Below are 23,671 nucleotides of genomic sequence, written 5' to 3'. Positions count from 1 at the left end.
GCATGAGGGCACGGTGTTACGTCAACACAATTAAAAACATCCACATTCAAAACTAAATGCAAAGAGGATATTTATTGCATACACATTTACATCTGTGTCAACAAAGACAGTTCTGAAGGCGGTTCGTGTTTGCCGTCCACTCTTGTGACAAACGTGCAAACAGAAATTCTCTACAACGTTGTAGATGCTGGAATATTTGTACCGTATTAAATATAAAATGCTGTCAAAGACAAATGGCACTTGGGAACCAATGGTTAAGTACAATTTGTAAATAAAAGGGGCATTAAAAAGGTTCACAAATGGTAAACATAGGGTTTACATTTGGTGGCTTGTGGTCTTATTTAAAAGGTAGGGTAAGTGATATTCTTTGGTAAGTTCTTTTTTTTTTGTTAAAAAGGTTAAAGTACTATATTCTGATAGTAATCATTGCAACAGAGCGTTTGTTCGGTCACAGGGGTCTCTCCAGCTCTTTAGTAAACAGAATATAGTGCATTTTCAGGTAGGTGACAACATTTAAGCCAATCAGGAGAGAGCACTGAAAATGCATTTTCTGTTTAATAAAGAGCTGGAGAGACATGGGAGACTCCTTTTACTGCACAAACACTCTATAGCAATGAGTACTATCAGAATATAGAGCTATTTAACACTTATTTTAACCAATGTAAATCACTTACACTAGCTATAAGTCAAAGATCTGCATACATTTGTTGTGTAATGATACAATTATTGACATTAATGGTAGCCAGCCAGTAAAGAAAAGAAAAAAGGATTATACATTCACACATTCTCAAATATGTCATTTTAAGCTTAAATTAGAAAGATTTAGCTTAAACAAGTGCTCCACAGACACCAAAGATAAACCAAGGAATGCAGAGGACATTGTGTTGGGCTGGTGAGTTTAAGTTGCTGTTTGAAGGATTGGTGTGAGATGTACCCTAACCCACAGCCCCCTGACAGGATACTGTAGTTCAGTCACACACACAAGACAATCTGATTATCAAAAATAACGAACAAGTATTTGCTGCATGTGCACCGTGCAGTCTATTAAGTGCTGCCTTGGGTAAAAAACTATATTTAACGATCCATTTCATTTTATACCTAAGCACTTTTTAAGCCCCAGCTTATGGGAGCCTACTTTTTATCGCCACAAAGAGGACAGACTGCAACGGTATAGAAATAGTTTTACCACAAACTTTTTGTTTGTTTGGAGCTTTTAGAAAATGTACACATAAACACCAGCTACCAACAGAAGTGGAGTACTTCACAAAAAAAACATTTCACCCACTGTTTTACACCTGTAAACCGGTGATAAAGTTGATTCTGACTTCACAGGCACACTGTGCCTCAGTCCATCTCTGAGAAACAGGGGCTGAGGTCATGGTTAACCACTTGACCCCCACCATCCATATTCTGGGGGGGAACATAAGCCAAAAGCTCAGAACGCGTTGCGTTTAGACGCGGTGCGAGCTTGTAGATCGGCTATTTTTGGCGAAGAGATTTGGTGTAGACAACATCGATCCAAGTACAGAGATAACTCAGGTCCAGTTGTTTACTAAAGGCCAATACATGCTCCTTACGGTGTCGGGGGTTCGGATAGGCTTTCCCGAACTATAGTTCGGAGAATCAGGACATCTTGGGGGAGGAAAAAAAGTTCAGAGGAATTTTTTTCTGAGACCGCCCATCAGAAGTTCGGAATGACGTCGATTTGTAGTTATATCACCTCCCTTTACCAAGAAAAGTTCAGACGTCAGAAGGAGATATGGACCGCGCTGAAGCCTAGAGGGTTTAACCACTTAAACCTAATACTTGGTTGACCGGAGTCTCTCAAGGCTCTATGCTAGTGGTGACTCTTGTGTTTTTCGCTCTACACTAAATATCTTCGATGAAAATAGCAGATGTACAAGCTCACAACGCGTCGCGTTGTGAGCTTGTACATTTGCTATTTTCTGCGAATGTTTTTTCCCCAGAATATACGGATGCTGGGGCTTAAGTGGTTGAAGGAGTACTGTAGTTCACCCAAAACATGTCTTATTTTATATGAATTACACACCCCATGAAGCATTGAATTCATGGAGATTCTATTGTTTTTGTCGCATTCCTAAGCCAATAATTTGATGGCCGCCGGTCTCTCTGGTAGGAGACTCAAAGGAGACTCTTTAGCATCTTTCCGCCGGTCATCAAATTATTAGACTGCCCTAGCGTGTCTGATATCGGGTCTAGAGGGGCGGGTTCAAAACCTCAGGTGAAAAATTCCCTGAGATCCCATTGGTTAACCGATCTGTCCGTCAGCCCCCGCCCCGCCTCCTCCCTCAATGTGCAGCATTGAGAGCCCTGACGTCACAACATTTGGAGCGTCCAGCGACGCCCACTGCACTCTGGTTGGTTGGTTGGGGAAATGAAACACTTCCTATTCCAGGAACGTCAACACGCTGGTCCAGGCTTTTATTTTTGAGCAAAACTAAAAAATAAAAGCCTGGAGAGAGATCGAGGCTATCAAATTATTGACTTAGGAATGCGACAAAAACTAAAAGATCTCCATGAATTCAAGGCTTCATGGGGCGTGTAATTGATAGAAAATAAGTCATTATTTTGGGTGAACTACTCCTTTAAGTGGTTAAGACTGGTGGGTGCATCAGCCAGGGGGGAGCGGTCAGAGGGTCAGTGTCGTGCCGATTTGCAGATTTTGTCGTAAACCTCGGGGAAGGCGTCCTTGCAGCCCAGCTCCTCCCTCAGCCGGTGATACAGCGTTCCGTCGAACATCTCCCAGAACTCCTCTCGGTCCATGTACACATCTGCATACAACATCTGGTACCTGCGGGGGGGAAGCAGTCCGGTCCGCATCAGCAACAGGAGAATCGTCAGCGTGAAAAACATTATCAAATTAATCCTGATTATATCTTAAAACAGAGACTATTTTAACCCATTAAGACCTGGAACGCATTTGTGTCATTTTTTAATTTGAGCTAAAAAGCATTATTTCACACTTTGGCTGTTCAAAAATAGCAGATCTACAAGCTCATAGCGCGGCACCGAGTGCCGCGCTATGAGCTTGTAGATCTACTATTTTTGAAAAATTGTGAAAAATGTGTGCGAATTAATATATTTATATTATTTTAAAGCGACATTTTAAAGGTAGGGTAAGTGATATTTTTTGGTTAAAACAAAAAGTATTTTGTTAAAAGGTTAAAATACTATATTCTGATAGTAATCATTGCTATAGAGTGTTTTTTCAGTAATCAGTGTTTGTTCCCTGTCTCTCCAGCTCTTTAATAAACAGAAAATACATTTTTCGGTAGGTGTCAAAATCTCAGCCAATCAGGAGAAAGTACCCATTTTTAAGCTTAATTTGTATAGTGTTCCAGTTCCAATTTTGTCTGCTCATTTCTTAGTGCCATCACTTCCAATTTCACTTGTTTAATCTGTATCCTGATTGAGTTCTCTGTCCTGGTTGGATCAAATCGGAAATGAAACTGAAACTGAAACGAAAATGCATTTTCTGTTTAATAAAGAGGTGGAGAGACAAGGAGACTCCTAATACTGAACAAACACTCTATAGCAATGAGTACTATCAGAATATAGAGCTATTTAACACTTATTTTAACCAAAGCAAATCACTTACCCTACCTTTAACTCAAATGTTTGCTTCTGGGGGTCCCTGGAACAACATATTTTGAGATGGGGGTCGGCGGCCAAATACATATAATTTTAGGGGTCCTTGACATGAAAAAGTTTGAGCACCACTGATATAGAAACATAGGTTTTTCAGAAAACTGTGAGGATTTAGAAGACATTAGTAAGAAACTCGTGGAATAACGGGGAATAACAGGAGAGACATGAATCCTGAGCAGCGTGCACATCCTAGACCAGTGGTTCTGAAACCTTTTCATGACACGGATCCTCAAGTTGATATGCATTTGGCCACGGACCCCGATCAGAAAATATTTTGTCCCAGGGGACCCCCAAACAAGATTTGTGTTGTTAAAATGTTTTAAAAATATTCCAAATTGTTCACATTTATTTCAAGATTATTTGAAAACAGCAGATCTACAAGCTCACAGCGCATCATGATGCGACGTGTTGTGAGCTTGTAGATCGGCTATTTTCAAAAAGCTGATGTATTTAGGGTTCAAATGATTTTGACTCCTTATTAACACATTTTGCTGGGGACCCCCTGGAACTCCCTCAAGGTCGCCTGGGGGGGGGGGGGTCCCCCCCCGACCACACTTTGAGAACCACTCCACTGCCCTAGACATCAGTTGTTTAGTCAGTGCAGTGAGTCGTTCAGCCACCGGGGAGCGCCACTGATTTTGAAATAGGCTCCATGCACAGCAACCATAGTGCAAAGACCTTCAGAGTGATGGTTCGGTTCCATTCTGGTCAAACAGAGTCAGGGTGCTGATATTGTGCATGTTGGCTCACTGGAAACACTCTGCTACACCAGTGGGTCTCAAAGTGTGGTCCAGGGACCCTCATTGTTCCTTGAGGGGGTTCCGAAAGGACCCTTACGGGTGCGTAACTCTGAGAGTGTACAAATGGAACCAAATGGACCCGTAAGGGTCCATTTGGTTCCATTTGTACACTCTCAGAGTTATGGGGGTCCTTGAAATGAAAAGGTTTGAGAACCACTGCTACACAAAATGGAACAGAGCCTTCATTAGCATCATTGGTAACATCATTGGAAGTAAGGAAGAGGCCCAATTTCCTTCCAATATGGCTGCTGTGCATAGAGCCTATTTCTGAGCATGGGAGGCGAGGCTTTCATTACCCGTGCACGTCTCTGACAAACTTCTCCAGCTGACGTGTGGTAGCCTTGGCCTCAAAGTGTTTGACTCTCGGCTCTCCGTACGCTCCAATGTCCACATACAGCTCCTCCTCCTGCCCTTTGGGCTGAACCATGCCCCGGCCTGGGAACAGCATGAAGGGACACAACCACAGGGGATACACCTGGAAACAGAGATAAGGATAGGAATAATAATGTAACTATTAATGTAACATTTTATTACCCTTTTCAGTTTTTTTTTTTCAGGTTTTTTTTTGTTTTATTAATGTAAAAATATTTATGTAACTATTATTAACTCTCTCAGTGCCAATGAAATAAAAAAAATATGTTCATACTGTGCCAGCACATTTATTTTTTTCAAAGTAAAAAAAAAGTGCTTAGGAAGCGAGATACAGCCTTTTTCAGTTATAAGTTTAACAAAGAGTGGATGGAGCTGCAAATGATATCTTGGGTTCTGAATATATAAAAAAAAAAGAATTGAACTCGGGATTTCTTTCTTTTGGCACTGAGGGCATTCAGAAAAAACTCGGGATATCTTGTTGTGTGGCACTGAGAGAGTTAATGTAAAATGTATATTGTAGGATTAACATGACATATATAATTTAATATGTCGCTGTCGAGCAGAACAGCATCATATTTCAACTTGTAATGTTTTTTTCATAAATGAATGCCCTTAAGAAGGGAAACTAGCCGTTGTGAGCTTACAGATACAGGCTATTTTCATTCTTTTAAATGTTTTTTTTAAATAACAATAAAAAAGGAATGGTATTGGACATACAAGGTTTCAACCCGACAGCAACAATATACAGTATATATTAAACTGAAGCTAGGTTCTTCGTTTACCTGTGATCATAGTTTACTGAGGCACTACAGTGACTACTACACTGTCTTTCAGCATTCTATGTGTGTTTACCTTGCTTATTGCAAGTCACTCTGGATAAAAGCAATGCCTAAAAATTTTAATTGTAAGATAAAAACCATAATGATCCTAATGGGGGTAAATTTGCGATTAAAAGGTGCTAAATTCAATTAAATTACTGCCAAAACACAACAAGTTGTCTCAAGAAACTTTACATAACAAATAAATAAAGCTACAATACAAATGGATTTTGAGGATAAGAGTAAGTGCATCTATGCTGTGTGTGTGTGTGTGTGTGTGTGTGTGTGTGTGTGTGTGTGTGTGTGTGTGTGTGTGTGTGTGTGTGCGAGTGTGTGTGCGCGTGTGTGTGCATGTGCGTGTGCGTGTGTGTGTGTGTGTGTGTGTGTGTGTGTGTGTGCAGTGGTGTAAAGTACAGTAACTAAGTACATTTACTCAAGTAAGTACTTTACTTACTTTACTGGAGTATTTCCAATTGGCTACACTTTTACTTTTACTCCACTACATCTCGGAGGCAAATATTGTACTTTTACTCCACTACAATTATTTGAAAACTTTAGTTACTTTGCAGATACAAAGTATTGCATTATAAAACATACATTAACCACTTTAGCCTTATGTTATAACTAGGCTATTTGAAAATAGCCGATCTACAAGCTCACAACGCGTCGCGATGCGACGCGTTGTGAGCTTGTAGATCGGCTATTTTCCAACATCTTAGTACTTTTACTTTTGGTACTTCAAGCACATTGTTGTGTGTGTGTCTTACATTGATGTCCTCGTGGAAGCGTGTGATGGCAGCCTCCAGGTGCTTCATGGGTACCAGCATGTCTTGGACCACGTGGTGCTGCTCATAGAGGCGTCTGATGGTCTCTCCCTGGGTCAGCTTCAGCAGGGAGATCTTCGGGGGAACCATCCAGCCAAACACATACCGGAACACGGGGTTGTTGCCAAACGGAATGATGTCCTAAGAGGGATTTAAACACATTAAGTACTGTAGTTAATGTACTCACCTAAAGTACACACATTCTGCTTGATCAAGCCTGAATATTTGTATTATTATTATACACAGAAGCAATCGATATTTTTGTGCCAAGCGAAGACCTGGCAATTTACCCATAAAGGAGCACTTAACCCATTTTCAACCTTATCTTCGTATGACTTCGTATGACATGCTCACTATAAGATGGCACAATTTGCATATACTCACTCTGCATGCTAATGTCACTACTAGGCATGTTTCGGACTTATACTCAGTTATAGTTATACTCAGGCTTAAACGATCAGGCTTTTTACATGTCAAAAAGCAATCGATGCTATAAAACCAATAGACAATAGAGAACAGACCGTGAAGTTTGTGTGTCCTCCAAGAAACTGAAGACAAAAAGCACTTTATTCGGTATTACCCATTTTGGTCTCATTTCTATTAAAGGTCTGAACTCTGAAATTCTATAGCGCCTTTAGCTGAAGCACTTCACCCATTCACACACAGACAGTGAAGGCAACCATGCATTTCGTCGACTAAAACTATGACGAAAAATGTTCGTCGACTACCTTTTTACACTGACAAAAACTAGATAAATAGGCTGTATGATGACTAAAAACTATGACTAAATATATTGACAATTTCATCAACAAATAAAAACTAGACAAAAATGTTATAGGGAGGGACGAGTGGAGAAGAGATCCAGTAGAACTAGGTCGTTGTGCTCTGAAAATAGCCGATCTACAAGCTCACAACGCGTCGCGCTGCGATGCGTTGTGAGCTTGTAGATCGGCTATTTTCAGCATGCAACCAAGTGTAAAATTACGCATTACGACGCCATCAAGGCACCGCCAACATACATTTTAGTCGACTAAATCAACTGTAGATTTAGTCGACTATAATCTTATGATATTTTGTCGACTGAAACTAGACAAAAACTAAAACATTTCAGATGACTAAAATATGACTAAAACTAAATGGAATTTTATTCATAAGACTATGACTAAAACTAAATCAAAATGTGCTGTCAAAATCAACACTGCAACCATGCAAGGCACCACCGGGAGCAGTTGGTGTTTTGGCTTTGAGACACAGATACAATCTTAATGGTTCTTCAACAACAAAGTTTGTGAATTAACTGATTTCCTGAGGGTGAACAGATGAAGAGGAAAGAATTGATATCTATCTATAAACTCCAGGGATCTGTGTGTTTATCTGTGCTTCCAATTGACTTCAAACTTGCAGTGTGTATTGCTGATTCATCTATTAGTTAGCTGAATCTCTGCGTATGTGTCGGTCCTTAGCGTATCTCAAGAACCGTCCCACCGAACTACTTCAAACTTGGTGTGTGCATTGCTTTATTGCTCTATATATACATGGTGAAAACTGGAAAAGACTACATTCGGGAGAAAATGAACGACAAACGACAACAAAAAAGCAAATAAACAAAAAGCAAGAGGATGTATCGTCCAATCAATAGTGTGCATAATTCATCACACACATTTTTATGGTTATGGAAAGCAATGACCCCCCAAAACTCATTCAGTGTACTAATGGCTAATGGTACAATATGTGTGTGTGTGTGTGTGTGTGTGTGTGTGTGTGTGTGTGTGTGTGTGTGTGTGTGTGTGTGTGTGTGTGTGTGTGTGTGTGTGTGTGTGTGTGTGTGTGTGTGTGTGTGTGAGAATGAGTGTAATGCAGAGAAATGTGCAGAGAGAAGAGGAATGGGAAGTTGATGACTAACAGGCAGATAAAAGGTTTTTCTTCATAATCTTTCTAATGCACATGGAAACCTCTTCTACATTACATTTGTGTGCATGTGTGTGCGTGTGTGTGTGTGTGTGTGTGTGTGTGTGTGTGTGTGTGTGTGTGTGTGTGTGCGTGCGGCACTCGGTGCCGCGCTATGAGCTTGTATATCTGCTATTTTTGAATGGTAGTATAAAATAATAGTTATAACTCAAATCTAAGATGACACAGATGCGTTCCCGTATTGAATGTCATGATGGTGACGGACGGCCCTACCTGGAGTTCCCAGAAGATGCTGGGTGTGTGTCTGTGGTAGTACTGTCTGAGGGGGACGTACTCCACCGCACTGCAGTCCTTCTTCAGGTAGCTCTCCACATGCTTGAAGAACCACGGCTTAAAGTGGAGGCCGATCCTGTTGATCTGATGGAGAGAGAAACACGCGCACACACGCACACGCACACACACACACACACACACACACACACACACACACACACACACACACACACACACACACACACACACACACAGCGCGAGAACATTTCAGTTATCTTAAATAATGCATTAAAAGGTACACATCCTCGATCGATAAATCAATACACACACACAAATCATGTGCACATAAATTTAGATCAATCGATCAATATGTAACACAATATGTTTACACGTATACTGTATAGGGCATAGCAGTGGTGGCCATTTTCTGGTTCCACTCCAAAATAGTCAATGCATTTCCAAAAATATTTATATAAATGATTTTAAGCCTAGAATCAAGCCATCTTGAAAAAGGCAAAACTAATGGTATTTATTAAATATAGTATATCATATCATTAAATATAAAATAGATAAATAAATCACAGAAAAAAATGTTTTATGGTCATGATTCACCAGGACCCTGGATGGCTTGATTCTAGGCTTAAATTAATTGATATATATATTTTTGGAAATGTCAATGGGAAAAATGCATTGACTATTTTGGAGTGAAACCAGAAAATGTCCGCCACTGCTATGCCCTATACAGGGAGATCCCACTGAGACGAGGGTCTCTTTTACGAAGGAGTCCTGATTACAGATACAGCTCAGAGATACAAACTGCACAATAACACTATTTAGCAGAACACAAGTTCATTCATTCATTTAAAACAAGGACAAAAGAAGAATAAAAAAGTGTTTCATAAGGGTTCTAAATTGCCTGTGAGAAAGCCATGTTTAAAGTTGAATATCGTTGCTGTCGGGCAGAAACCTTGTATCTCCATATAACCTTTTTATATGTTTTTACGTAAATTAATACCCTACTTCGTCATACTAGTGTCACATAGGGCTTTCACCAACTAGTCGAGTATAACCACTAGTCGACCTTTTGTATCAGAAGGGGGTCAAAAGTATGCCCAATAATAGCCTATTATTGGGCAATAACCTCCTTTTGAGGATCCTTGGAGACGCTGTTGTGCTGCTGTGCTGCTGTGCCAGAAGCTCTTCCCTTAAAAAGGCAGGAGGATAATAATAATAGTAATTGCATTAAAACAATGGCATCTTTTTATTTTTGGTAAATATCGACTAGTCAACTACCACTGGGTCAAATTAGTCGACCAGTAAAAATCTCTAGTCGTGAAAGACCTAATGTCACACATTTACAAGCTCAACAAGCTCAAAATGTGTCGTGATGCAACAGGTTTTGAGCTTGTAGATCTGCTATTTTTGCTACTTCTGAATTTGAATTCTGAAAAGTAACAGTTTTGGACATATGAGGTTTCCACCCGACAGAGACGATATCTGGTTGCAGTTTCATTCCATGCATGTTCCATCCATGACAGAAGACAGAAGACAGACGGTAGCACACAGTGAAGAAGAGGACAGCTCTACAGCAGGTCTCATGTCAGTGTGCTTTTAAAATGTATTTATATATTAAAATTGGATTTTTGATCAATAATCATTAGTGATGCCCAGCTCAGTGGGCTTGTGGTTAGAGCGTCCGCCCTGACATTGGGAGGTCGGGGTTCAATTCCCTGGCTATGGGTCACATGGCTCGGCAAGGCTTACTTAATGCCTATATAATAACTAAGAGGGTAAAGGCAGATAATAGAAGAAACAGCCAAGTAAGTTAATACAATTACATGACGTTTTAATCCATTAAAACGCATCTGTGTAATTATTTTGATTTCTTTGGCTATTTAAAAATGGCAGATCTACAAGCTCATAGCGCGGCACTGAGTGCCGCGCTATGAGCTTGTAGATCTGCTATTTTTGAAAAATCGTGAACATTTGTGCAAATCTTTGAATATATATGTTTTTTGAACATTTTTAACTCAAATTTAACTCAAACTTTGCTTCTGGGGGTCCCTGGAACAAAATATTTTGAGATGGGGGTCCGCAGCCAAATACATCTAATTTTGGGGGTCCTTGACATAAAAACCTATGTTGCTACATCAGTGGTTCTCAAACGTTTTCCAGAAAACATTAGAATCCCCAGAAGCAAAGATTTGAGTCAAAAAAATTGCTTTAAAGAAAAATATTTATATTCAAATATTTGCACAAATGTTCATGATTTTTCTAAAACAAAATAAGGCTATTTTTGAATAGCCAAAGAAATCTAAAAAATGACACAGATGCGTTCCCGGTATTAATGGGCTAATGTAATGCTATGTTCAAAGCCAGGGAAAGACACACTAATGCCATATCATGACATCATTATGATGTCCAAAATCCCAGATGGTATCTAATCTCATATTACGAAATCAATACGACGTCGATAACGCAGCCCTATAACCATAAACAACAACCACATCGGCACACAAGCCTCCAGTGGTGGAAAAAGTAAAAAAATGTTTTACTTAAGTAAAAGTATCGATACCGCAATGTAGTAATACTCTGTTACAAGTAAAAGTCCAGAATTCAAAATTTACTTGAGTAAAAGTACAAAAGTATTGGTACTGTATCAAAAGTAAAAGTACTCATTATGCAGAATGTCCCATTTCAAGTGTTCAAATGTATTAAAATCTTATGAAAATAGCAGATCTACAAGCTCACAATGCGTCGCGATGCGACGCATTGTGAGCTTGTAGATCGGCTATTTTCAAATGGCCAAAATGTAAATAGGGCTAAAGTGGTTAATGCATGTTTTGTCTAAATATACAAAGTAACTAGTAACTAAAGTTTTCAAATAAATGTAGTGGAGTATAAGTACAATATTTGGGTCCGAGATGTATTGGAGTAGAAGTAAAAGTACTGGAAATTGGAAATTTACTCAAGTTAAGTACAAATACCTCAAAATTGTACTTAAGTACGGTACTTAAGTAAATGTACTTAGTTACTTTGCACCACTGCAAGCCTCTTTCTTACCTTGTCAGGCTCTGCGTGGTCGGTCATGGTTCCGGTCATGACCACGGCCGTGTCCAGGCTGTACTGGAGACCCTCCACGAACGTGTTCTCCTTGTTCTGCGACGCCTCGCTGAAGCTCTTGCAGATGTTGTCCAGCCCCCTGACGGGCTGGTAGTGGAGCTTCACCCAGGGCTTGGCCGGAACTATCTTAATCTCCGCCGCCACCAGGAAGCCCAGCGTTCCACAGGACCATGGGACGGCGTGGAACAAGTCAGAGTTCTCTTCCTGGGGTGAGAAGAACGGCGGATGGAAGAAGTCACTCAAAATGTTTTACTTGAGCAAAAGTATCGATACCCACAATGTAGAAATACTCCTGTTACAAGTAAAAGTCTGGTATTCAGAATTTACTTGAATAAAAGTACAAAAGTATTGGCATCAAAATATACTTAAAAGTGTAAAAGTACTCATAATGCAGAATGTCCCATTTCAAGTTTTCAAAATGTATAAGAATCTTTTGAAAATAGCAGATCTACAAGCTCACAATGCGACGCATTGTGAGCTTGTAGATCGGCTATTTTCAAATGGCCAAAATAGGGATGAAGTGTGCTTGTGTGTGTGAGTGTGTTTTCTAAATAATAATCCAAATCTACAAAGTAACTAGTAACTAAAATTTTCAAATATTTGTAGTGGAGTAAAAGTATAATATTTGCCGCTGAGATGTAGTGGAGTAGAAGTAAAAGTACTGAAAATTGGAAATACTCCAGTAAAGTAAAAATACCTCAAAATTGTACTTAAGTACAGTACTGCACTTGATTAAATGTACTTAGTTACTTTACACCACTGGGTGAGCATCACGGAGAATACAAGGAAGAATTATTCTGATAGTTAGTAAGCAGTGATCAAGTGATTAACGCAACAATCAGGGATTTATTTAACGAATAAAAACCAATGAATTTAACCAATCTGTAAGGTAGAGTATGTTGATAGAATAGAACTAGCACATCCACAGTGGTTGGAGGTGGTCTCCATTGTGAAATCCGAAACCCCGGTGTCGGGTAGGACACCAGGGTCCATCAATAAAGTTATTTGAAGCAGACGCCGCACGGATTGGACACTAGATGCGATCTGCTAGATCTTTATTGTTGGGACATCTTTGCAATTATCTCTCCATCAGGAGAGGAAGACAATGGGCATAACGTGGGATAATGGAATTGTAGGCTCCAATGTGATCTTGGACATATTGTGGCCGGTATTTAACATCATCTATCATCTATATGAAGTCACTCGTCTATGATGTATGACTCCACATTTGGGCAAGGTTTCAGCTCGATCAGAGCCTGATCGGCCTACTTCTGAGGCCTACTGGTAGTATGCACAAGACATTTGGCACTGATCGGTCGATCAGTTTGTGAGATTACCTCCAAACACTCACACGCACACACACCCTCTTATAGACAACTAGCGTCCTGCTGAGCCACGCCGAGAAAATGTATTATAATTCAGATTGCTGAACGCAGTGTTGATTTCGTCGACTAAAACTATGACGAAAAATGTTGGTCAACTACCTTTTTTCACTGACGAAAACTAAATAAAAACTAAGCTATGATGACTAAAACTAAGACTAAATATATTGACAATTTCGTCAACAAATAAAAACTAGACTAAAATGTTAGTGAGGGACGAGTGGAGAAGAGATCCAGTAGAACTAAAAGACAAGTCATTTTATATTTGGTTGCGCTCGGCTGTTGCTCTGTGAAAATAGCAGATCTACAAGCAACGCGTTGCAGCGCGACGCGTTGCAGCGGCGTTGTGAGCTTGTAGATCTGCTGTTTTCAGCATGCAACCAAGTGTAAAATCAGCCATTATGACGCCATCAAGGCACCGCCAACATACATATTAGTCGACTAAATCAACTGTAGATTTAGTTGACTATAATCTTATGATATTTAGTCGACTAAAACTAGACTTAACAGTAAAACATTTCAGGTGACTAAAATATGACTAAAACTAAATGGAATTTGAAAATTCAATTTTCCAAAATGGAAGTTGCTTTGGCTAGTAGTGTCATTAAAACAGTCCAGTAATGTTTACATTCATTTCATATATTTTTCCATACAGCTCAGGGCTCACCTCTGTGCAGCGCACCAGGCTGCCGTCAGCCAGCACCAGCTCAAATGCTACACAGATGTGCTGGAAGAGCCCGTATATATGAGACGATGACTCAATGCCTGTACCCATCACCAAGCCACCTGGGACAGAGGGGAGAGAGAGAGGATGATAGAGAGAGGGAGGGGGGTGGAGAGAGTGATGGAGAGAGAACGATAGAGAGGTGGAGAGAGAGAACGGGGTAGGAGAGGGAGAGGGGGGTAGAGAGAGTGTTTGCAACATTAAGCAAACACGAGCAGAAGGTAACGTTTTCCAACTCTTTCAAAGACAACAAACAGCCTGTGTGTGTCTGTGTCTGCGACTGTGTACGTGTGTACATGTGCACGCTGCGTATGCGCTTGTGTGTGTGGGTGTGTGTTTGTCTTTTGTGCAGTGGTGGAAAAGGTACTCACAATTTTTACCTAAGTAAAAGTATCAATACTGCAATATATAAATAAATCATGTTTTCAAATGTATACAAATCTTTTGAAAATAGCAGATCTACAAGCTCACAATGCATATGTGGATCTGCTATTTTCAAATGCCCAAAATGTATATAGGGCTGAAGTGGTTAATGTATGTTTGATAATCAAAATCTATAAAGTAACTAGTAACTAAAGTTTTCAAATAATTGGAGTAAAAGTACAATATTTGCCTCCGAGATGTAGTGGAGTAGAAGCAAAAGGACTGAAAATTTGAAATACTCAAGTAAAGTAAAAAAAATACCTCAAAATTGTACTTAAGTACAGCACTTAAGTAAATGTACTTAGTTACTTTTTCCACCACTGCTTTTGTGTGTGAGAGATGAACGAACTGGCCCTGATGGGACAACATTAGGCTTGTTGATCTCCAGTTTATGGCATCAGGAAACCCATTATGCAATCTGATCCAGGAGCGTGCTCAGCTCCGCAGGGCCATTTCCTCCTGCTTTTGTCTGTGGAGCGGCAACATCAATCCTCTAACCCAATTAGAGATGTCCACCGAGCTCCACACAGGATACATTGATTGACCACTTGAACCCCCAGCATCCCTATTCTGGTGCACGATGTTGTGATAGGTGAACATTAACCCATTGAGACCTGAAGCCGATTCTACAAATGTCCTCTAAACAGTTTTCTGAAAAACGTGTGTTTCTATATCAGTGGTTCTCAAACTTTTTCATGTCAAGGACCCCCAAAATGATAAGTATTTGGCCGCGGACCCCCATCTCAAAATATTTTGTTCCAGGGACCCCCCAGAAGCAAATATTTGAGTTACAAATGTTCGCTTTAAAAGAATATACATATATTCAAAGACACATTTTCACGATTTTTCAAAAATAGCAGATCTACAAGCTCGTAGCGCGGCACTCGGTGCCGCGCTATGAGCTTGTAGATCTGCTATTTTTGAATAGCCAAAGTGTAAAATAATGCTTTTTTTGCTCAAATAAAAAAATGACACAGATGCGTTCCAGATCTGAATGGATTAAGGAGAACATAGAAGACCTTACAAGCTCCCGATGTGCCGGATCTGCTATTTTCAGTGAAGAGATTTGGTATAGATATACCAGGGGGTCTTCTAAAACGTTTTTCGGGCCAAGGACCCCTTAGCTGAGAGAGAGAGAGAGAGATGAAGCAAGGACCCCCTCCCACTACATACTGTATAAAATTGTGTTGCAGATTAAACTTTTTCATGGATTTTATAGATATAATTGTTTGAGAGCACTATCATCGTCAGTGTTGTGTAAATTAATGTTTGTTTACACATCATCCTTTCTATTAGTATGTTGTATTCATGTTAATTCATTGTTAAAACAGACATTTCAGCCTCGATAATGGCTCTGTACTTGGTCTGTTCTTTTCCCCCTCTACACCAAACCTCTTCCCCCGAAAATAGCAGATCTACAACGTCTTGCAGCGCAAGGCATTGTGAGCTTGTAGATCTGCTATTTTCCGCTTATGTTCCCCTCAGAATAGGAATGCGGGGTTAAAGTGGTTAATGTAAACATCACACAAAGATGTGGCGACCCCCCCTGTAGTAACTCTGAGGACCCCCTAGGGATCCCGGACGCCCTGTTGAAGACCCAAGGAAGAAAGAAAAAAACTAGGGGGCCATGGAGAGAGCCCTGGGGGACCCCGGTCAACGAAGGGTTTAATAGAGGAGGACCTTCAGTTCTGCGTCACAGAACGATGAACAGCTCTCTCTTTCTAAGAAGCACAGGGCCTTTGGAGATGTTCGCTTTATGCAGTGACGGTTGCACTTGTGCCAAGCTGTGTGAATCTTACCATTGGTGTTCACAATCAATTATTAGGTTGAATTCTAGTGATGCTGATATATTTAAATAAATGATGGGTTGCACTCATAATGACAAGAATGAGTTAATTTATTTTATTTCTTCTCCAGGTCAATAAGGGACAAATGTTTCGGCTATCCAGCCTTCGTCAGTGTGTAGATAGATACCCCTAGTTCTACACACTGACGAAGGCTGGATAGCCGAAACATTTGTCCCTTATTGACCTGGGAGAAGAAATAAAATAAATTAACTGACCCATCATTTATTTAAATGTTATAGATCTAAGAGGATATCGCACCAGAGGAGTCAGAGCGCGGTGGTAACAAACAGTGATGCTGATGCCCTACAGGATTTAGAACATTTAGAGGAAATAGCCGATCTACAAGCTCACAATTTGTTGCATCACGATGCGTTGTGAGCTCATAGAACTGCTATTTTCTTTTTTACATTTTTATGACGCAAATTTGGTGTCCTAAAACAGGGACACCCGGTTGAAAGTGGTTAACTCATTAAAGAAATGTCTTCTAAATCAAACTTTTTCATGTCAAGGACCACCCAAAATGATATGTATTTGGCCACTGACCCCCATCTCAAAATATTTGATCCAGGGACCCCCAGAAGCAAAGATTTCAGTTAAAAAATGTTTGCTTTTAAATATATATATTTTAAAATATTTAAATTTTTCACAGTTTTTCAAAAATAGCAGATCTACAAGCTCATAGCGCGGCACGAAGAGACGCGCTGCGAGCTTGTAGATCTGCTATTTTTGAATAGCTATAAAATCTAAAATGACACAGATGCTTTCCCTGTTTTAATGGGTTAAATACATACCCACGGTGAGGTCGTCCAGCTCAGGCAGCACTGGCAGTGTCCAGCCAATGGAAGTGAGGAGAGCGGTCACCTGTCCCATGTTGGCCAGCGGCTCAACGCGTACCACCTGCCAACAGAGATCTATCGCTGGTGACAAACATCTAGCATCGGGTCAAAGAGCCACGGACACATTTATCATCATCATTTAATGTAGTATAATCAATAATACCTAAGGACTTATAAGCACCATCTTAATTCACCTTGTGTCAAAGGCACGTAATATTACAGCATGCATGGTATTTATCATTTGTTTTAATATTCTCTAACATGCTGCTCCTCTTGCTCCTTTGTTCCAACATAATCTCAAAAGCCTAGGGCTGGATTGCCATGGAATTGGTTGTGCATTTTCATGATCCCTGTACAATGAACTCTATTGACTTTGGTGACCTTGTGGCCTTTCCTGTATTGCCACCACTGGGACACAATGTTTCACTTACTCACATCATGCTCTCATACAAGACATCTCAAACGACAGACTAGATTGCCATGGAATTTGCTGTGCAGTTTCATGCTCCCCAGATGTCAGTCCCTACAGATTTTGACTTTTGATGATGACTTTTTTTGTGGACTCCTCTAGTGCTACCATTAGGCCAACATTAACACTTGCACACAAGATAATCTGAAAACCGATGGGGTAGATTACAAGGAAACATTGTTGAGCAAATGCATGCTCGCTCCCCAAGGGATGAACCTAACTGATTTTGGTGACACCATGGCCTTTCTTGAAGCACCACTTAGGCCAGAGCACACTTTGTAAATGTTTTCCCTTTTCTTTCCAACTATGGAAATGTATTGGTACATTATTTATTTCACTTTAAACTTGTAAACTTGTTGTTTTTTGCCCGGCAAGTGAAGCATGGGACTCTGAGGATGGCAATGTTGGTCAATGCAAAACCTCTTTGGTCCACGTGGGTAGCTGCAAACAGTCTTTGATATAGTATGAAGCCTTCTAACTATGTGGTGCATGCAAACCAAATATCAAGTGAAGTACTGTTATATATTATAAAGCTAAATAAGTTGAAATAGTGGTTTCCAAGATGTTTACATTATGACAGCATAAGGTGCAGATGGACTCATCCGTGTTCTATCAAGATGATCATTATCATCATCATCTGCAAATGAAGTGGGCCTTTGATGGTGCTGTGGTCTATATAGAGAAAGTAGAGCACAGGCTCCACAAGGCTGTGTGGAACACACAACCCTGTTTAGGGCGAAGGGTTCAGAGACGTGTTTACACAACACATATGATACTGTAGTGTACAGTCTCTTGTCTTGCAGAAGATATATAATATGAACCATGGTGGCGCTTCCCTACCTGTCTGTCTGTGTCCACGTCCAGAATGTCCATCATGTTGATCATGATGTTCTTGCTGGTCTTCTTGTATTTTCCCACCCGGAGAGACACCGTCAGCCAGCCAGGCCGGCCGGTACACATGTGGTTCTTGCCGCCTTCCTTTTTCCACTCGCGCACCTGAAACACAGGAAATGACATGTCAATGTAAAGATATCCCTGAGTGGTAACATTCACCAACACAACTTTCAAAGAATGTCTTTGAGCGTGTGTTTGATGAAGTCATGGTACACTAAATTCCACATTTCCCAGTGATTCTGGGCTGCATTATGACTACATAGGCCAGTGGTTTTCAACCCTTTTCATATCAAGGTCCATTATTTATTCGGCATTTGAGCTACAGATCACCATTCGATGAGATTTAGACTCTCAGACCCAAAACTTAGAATATTGTGTTATTGTTGGATTCGATTTTGTCCACTATTCAATTTCCATGCTGTATAGATGTTGGCACCATATATATAACAGGCAAATATTGATCAAAATAGTAATTCTTCTACATTCTAATTGTGTAGACTTCTTGTGAATTAAGTAATGCAGATGTTTAACAATAATATAACTCTTGAGAGCCTTACGGGTCCATTTAGTTTCAAAGGGTCCATTTGGTTACCAACTCTCCATCATTTAGCTGGGGACCACCTGGACACTCCTCAAGGACCACTGGTGGTCCCCGGACCACTGGCTGAGAACCACGTACTGACATAGGCTAATCACACTGAACCAAAACAAATGGCATCTATAAATGGCACACCTGATGGGAGGCTCCTACACATGGTGACAAACTATATGATGTCACCATGGGGAGGTGCAACAGAGACAGAGAATTGGGGAAGATGCTAAAAAGGTGACCTTATGTAGAAATAAGAGTATAGGCCTACAGATAGATAACACAACTACTGAATACATTTCATTGGTAGACCTAATACCTATAACATGTTTCCAGATGGCCTCACTCACTCTGTGTCACACACACACACACACACACACACACACACACACACACACACACACACACACACACACACACACACACACACACACACACACAGGGACACAGACACTGTCTGTCTGTCTGTCTGTCTGTCTGTCTGTCTGTCTGTCTGTCTGTCTGTCTGTGTCTGTGTCTGACAGACAGACAGACACACTGTCACTGTCTGTCTGTCTGTCTGTCACTCTCTCTCTCACACACACACACACACACACACACACACACACACACACACACACACACAGAGAGACACACTGACTGTCTGTCTGTCTGTCACCCCCCCTACACACACACACACACACACACACAGACAGACAGACAGACAGAGAGAGAGAGAGAGAGAGAGAGAGGGACAGACACAGAGACTGAGAGAGGGACACAGACACCCTGTCTGTCTGTCTGTCTGTCACCCCCCCCCCCCACACACACACACACACACACACACACACACACACACACACACACACTCACATGCACACGCACACCCCCCTTAAGTAGTTCATAAAAGTAGCTATAAAAGAGTCTTTAACTCACCTGTCGTTGGATGTCGCGGACGCGCTGGTCGTGCTTCTTGGGCGCAGAGCACATCTTGAAGATCAGCCATGCCCTCAGATAGTAATACACATCAAACACCACGGACAGAGGCAGCAGGAACAGACACACGAAGATCCACCTCTGGTGCACGATCACATAGTCCAGACCTTTGACTTTGATCCACAGTAAGAACATGACGGCCAAGGCACCCAGATACAATAATGGATCCATCGTTTTTTTTAAGTACGGATCGGGGTCAGTCCTCCTCGTCAAACCCGTAGATCTGTCAATTTGGAAACGTGTTGTTTCTAAGCGGATCGCACTTAATTGTCTTTTACACAAAAAAATCTATTTGTTGTTAGACAGCAGTAACATGCTTGCAATGCATGCAGTAGTCTCATTGATTGATGACACGCCTCCAAAAACCTGACACTTTGCCCCTTCGCCCCGATAGGCCAGCCACGGCTAGGTGGAGGGCTTGTACCTCCCCTAGCCCTGAAACATGACTGTCATATGTTATATGACCGTCACGGATGAACTTCAACCTGGTGTTTGCACTTTCTCCATGTTTGACCCGTACATCTACATAAACGTTCAAATCTCTAAAAATAAAGTGCTTACCCCATGGCCACGGATGTTACAATTATGTACGGGCTCTTAGAAGTACCCATATCTCCCGTATTGTTTAATAAAAAGCATTTCAATCCGATCGGTGGCCATTTTTTTCGTATCTTCTCCACGTGCTTTCAATAACGTAACCCTATTGGCTGAGAGGTGTATTGCACTCATTATGACACTATGAGAAAATGGCCACAGATCAGATTAAAATGCTTTTTATTGAAGAATACGGAAAGTACGGGTACTTTTGAGGACCCGTACATAATGTTAACATCTGTGGCCATAGGGTTAGCACTTTATATTTGAAATTTGAACGTTTATTTAGATGTACGGGCCAAAAGGAGAAAAGGTGCAAAGACCAGGTTGAAGTTCATCCATGACTTGTGTGACTCGTGTGATCCACGGCTAGTACCTGCCCCTGCTGTGCACTGATTGGTGCGTAATGTGAATGGAGGGATGGGCCGAGCGCTAGCGTCTCCAAGCAGAGACCAATGGAAAAGCATGATAGCATGATCACACCATCAGCACTATGCCACTGGTCTTCATTTTCCAGCAGTTAAGTAACAGCTGGTACCAGATGGTACCTACTAATGTAACAGCTTACTTACAATGTAATGTAGCCTATATAATCAGTGGTGTAAAGTAACTAAGTACATTTACTCAAGTACTGTACTGTACTGTAGTGTACTTAAGTACAATTTTGAGGTATTTGTGCTTTAGTATTTCCAGTTTCCAGTACTTACTTCTCCTTCTACTCCACTACATCTCAGAGGGCAAATATTGTACTTTAACTCCACTACTTCAGTTACTAGATACTTTGCACATTTAGATTATTATTACAAAACATACATCGCCCACTTCAGCCCTACATACATTTTGGCCATTTGAAAATAGCCGATCTACAAGCTCACAATGCGTCGCAATGTGACACATTGTGAGCTTGTAGATCTGCTATTTTCAAAAGATTTTTATACATTTGAAAACTTGTGAAATGGGACATTCTGCACTTTCTACTTACTTTAAGTACATTTTGATACGAATACTTTTGTACTCTTACTAAAGTAAATTTTGAATTACAGACTTTTACTTGTTAACAGAGTATTTCTCTACATTGCAGACAGTATTGATACTTTTACTTAAGGAAGAAATTTGAGTACTTTTTCCACCACTGAAAAAAACACAATCCCAATATTTTAAACCAAAAAATACCATAGCCTACAATATTGACATGCTTTGCATCATGCATCATGATCAAAACACATCTCGCCTTCCAAAACGCACTGGAGTAAAATAACCAGCTGTATGCCTACTGTAGGCTTCTATAAATTGTTAGTGATATTGCTACAGTAAACTGTTACTGAATTTCAAGATTTCATATTGACACACTATAGTCTTGATCCAAGGCTACAGACAGTCTAGACAGTGGAGGATGTCTTGTGTCCTGTTATGACAGTATAGTGCTGCTCTCTCTGTCTCCACCCCCCTCTCACGACCAGTGGTGTAAAGTTACTAAGTACATTTACTCAAGTACTGTGCTTAAGTACAATTTTGAGGTATTTGCACTTTACTGGAGTATTTTCACTTTTCTATACTTTTACTTCTACTCCATTACATTTCAGAGTACTTTTACTCCACTACAATTATTTGAAAAACTTTAATTACTAGTTACTTTGTAGATTTTGATTATTATTACAAAACATACATTAACCACTTTCAGCCCTATATACATTTCGTCCATTTGAAAATAGCCGATCTACAAGCTCGCATTGTGAGCTTGAAGATCTGCTATTTTCAAAATATGTTTTTTTATACATTTGAAAATTGGACATTCTACATAATGAGTACTTTCTACTTCTGGTACTTTAAGTCCATTTTGATGCCGGCACTTTTGTACTTTTTACTCAAGCACATTTTGAATACGGGACTTCTACTTGTAAAAGAGTATCATCTACATTGCAGTATTGATACTTTTACTTAAGTAAAAACATGTGAGCATATACTTCCTCCATCACTGGTTCCTATGACAGCATGCAGTGCTCTCTCGGTCTCCACCCCCCCTCTCTCACGACTCACTCACTCATTCACTTACACACGCGCGGGCGCGCACGCACACGCATTGACCAGAATAAAGTGGTACCCTTTAGGACACATTAGACAGAAAGAGGGTGGGGCGCCAGTAAAGATGCCTTAATGGGTCGTGCTCTCGTCCATCTGCCCCGATGAAAGACACACACACATACACACACATAGGAGCTCCATCTTCCCTGGATTTTACTTTTTTTATAATAGACCAACTCTAATAAAGTTCATACCTTTTCCCAGAGAGGAGCAACTTCGGGCAAATATCTGGACATTAAAGGATTACTGCATGGACCTCATGATCAGCTTGACCTTTGGCTTTTTACCATCAATTTGGGACAAAGAGGAAATTATGGAGAAAAGCACAACTCAAGTAAGACAGGAGGTTTTACAACCTTAAACAGAGCAATGCAGGTGTAAAGTAACTAAGTACATTTACTCAAGTACTGTACCTAAGTAGTACAGTAGGTATCTTTACTTTACTGGAGTATTTCCAATTTTCTGTACGTTAACTTCTACTCCACTACATCTCAGAGGCAAATACTGTACTTTTACTCCACTACAATTATTTAAATATTTAGTTACTGTGTAGATTTACTAATTAACATTATTGCTTATTAAATCATTACAAAACAATACATTAACCACTTCGTTCAACCCTATACATTTCGGCCATTTGAAAATAGCAGATCTACAAGCTCACAATGCGTCACAACGCGACGCATTGCGAGCTTGTAGATCTGGTATTTTCCAAAGATTTCCTACATTTGAAAACTTGTGAAAATGGGACATTCTGCATAATGAGTACTTTCTACTTTTGGTACCTTAAGTACATTTTGATACCAATACGTTTGTACTTGGACTAATTTTGAATTCCGGACTTTTAGTATTTATACATTGCAGTATTGATACTTTTACCTAAGTAAAAAAAATCTGAGTACTTTCTCCACCACTGCAGGTGTATGACTTATCCTTCCCTGGATCATCCTCCTAACCTCTGCGTCCATGATGGAGAAAGAAGACACACACCGTTCCAATGGAAGTGATGCTTAACGGACATTAGTCTCTTATATTCTCTCTGGTGGTGACCTCTCTGTGTGCACGGACG

At 40.4% G+C, this 23,671-nt stretch overlaps 1 protein-coding gene across 2 annotated transcripts; it reads right to left on the bottom strand.

Moving 5' to 3' along the window:
• Positions 1 to 53: 53 nt before the first annotated feature.
• On the bottom strand, positions 54 to 20,258 carry dhcr24 (24-dehydrocholesterol reductase). 2 transcript variants are annotated; one of them, XR_013933274.1, is made up of 10 exons: positions 19,867 to 20,258; positions 18,309 to 18,464; positions 16,955 to 17,060; positions 13,837 to 13,955; positions 11,728 to 11,991; positions 8,665 to 8,808; positions 6,427 to 6,624; positions 4,766 to 4,944; positions 677 to 2,812; positions 54 to 336 (listed from the first exon to the last, which is right to left on the bottom strand). XR_013933274.1 is itself a non-coding variant. In XM_080430680.1 (9 exons), exons 1-9 carry the CDS (start codon positions 20,095 to 20,097, stop codon positions 2,659 to 2,661), a joined length of 1,551 nt encoding a protein of 516 aa, XP_080286806.1. In that variant the 5' UTR covers positions 20,098 to 20,258; the 3' UTR covers positions 54 to 2,658. The 2 variants fall into 2 exon arrangements, 1 of the variants encoding a protein (XP_080286806.1); XM_080430680.1 differs by having other exon boundaries at positions 54 to 2,812.
• Positions 20,259 to 23,671: the final 3,413 nt, after the last annotated feature.

Source organism: Gymnoscopelus braueri (assembly GCF_963280865.1).
Source record: "Gymnoscopelus braueri genome assembly, chromosome: 6".
Lineage (NCBI taxonomy): Eukaryota > Metazoa > Chordata > Actinopteri > Myctophiformes > Myctophidae > Gymnoscopelus > Gymnoscopelus braueri.
The sequence above is the reverse complement of the archived record's forward strand: the minus strand, read 5'-3'. Positions and strand labels throughout refer to the sequence as shown.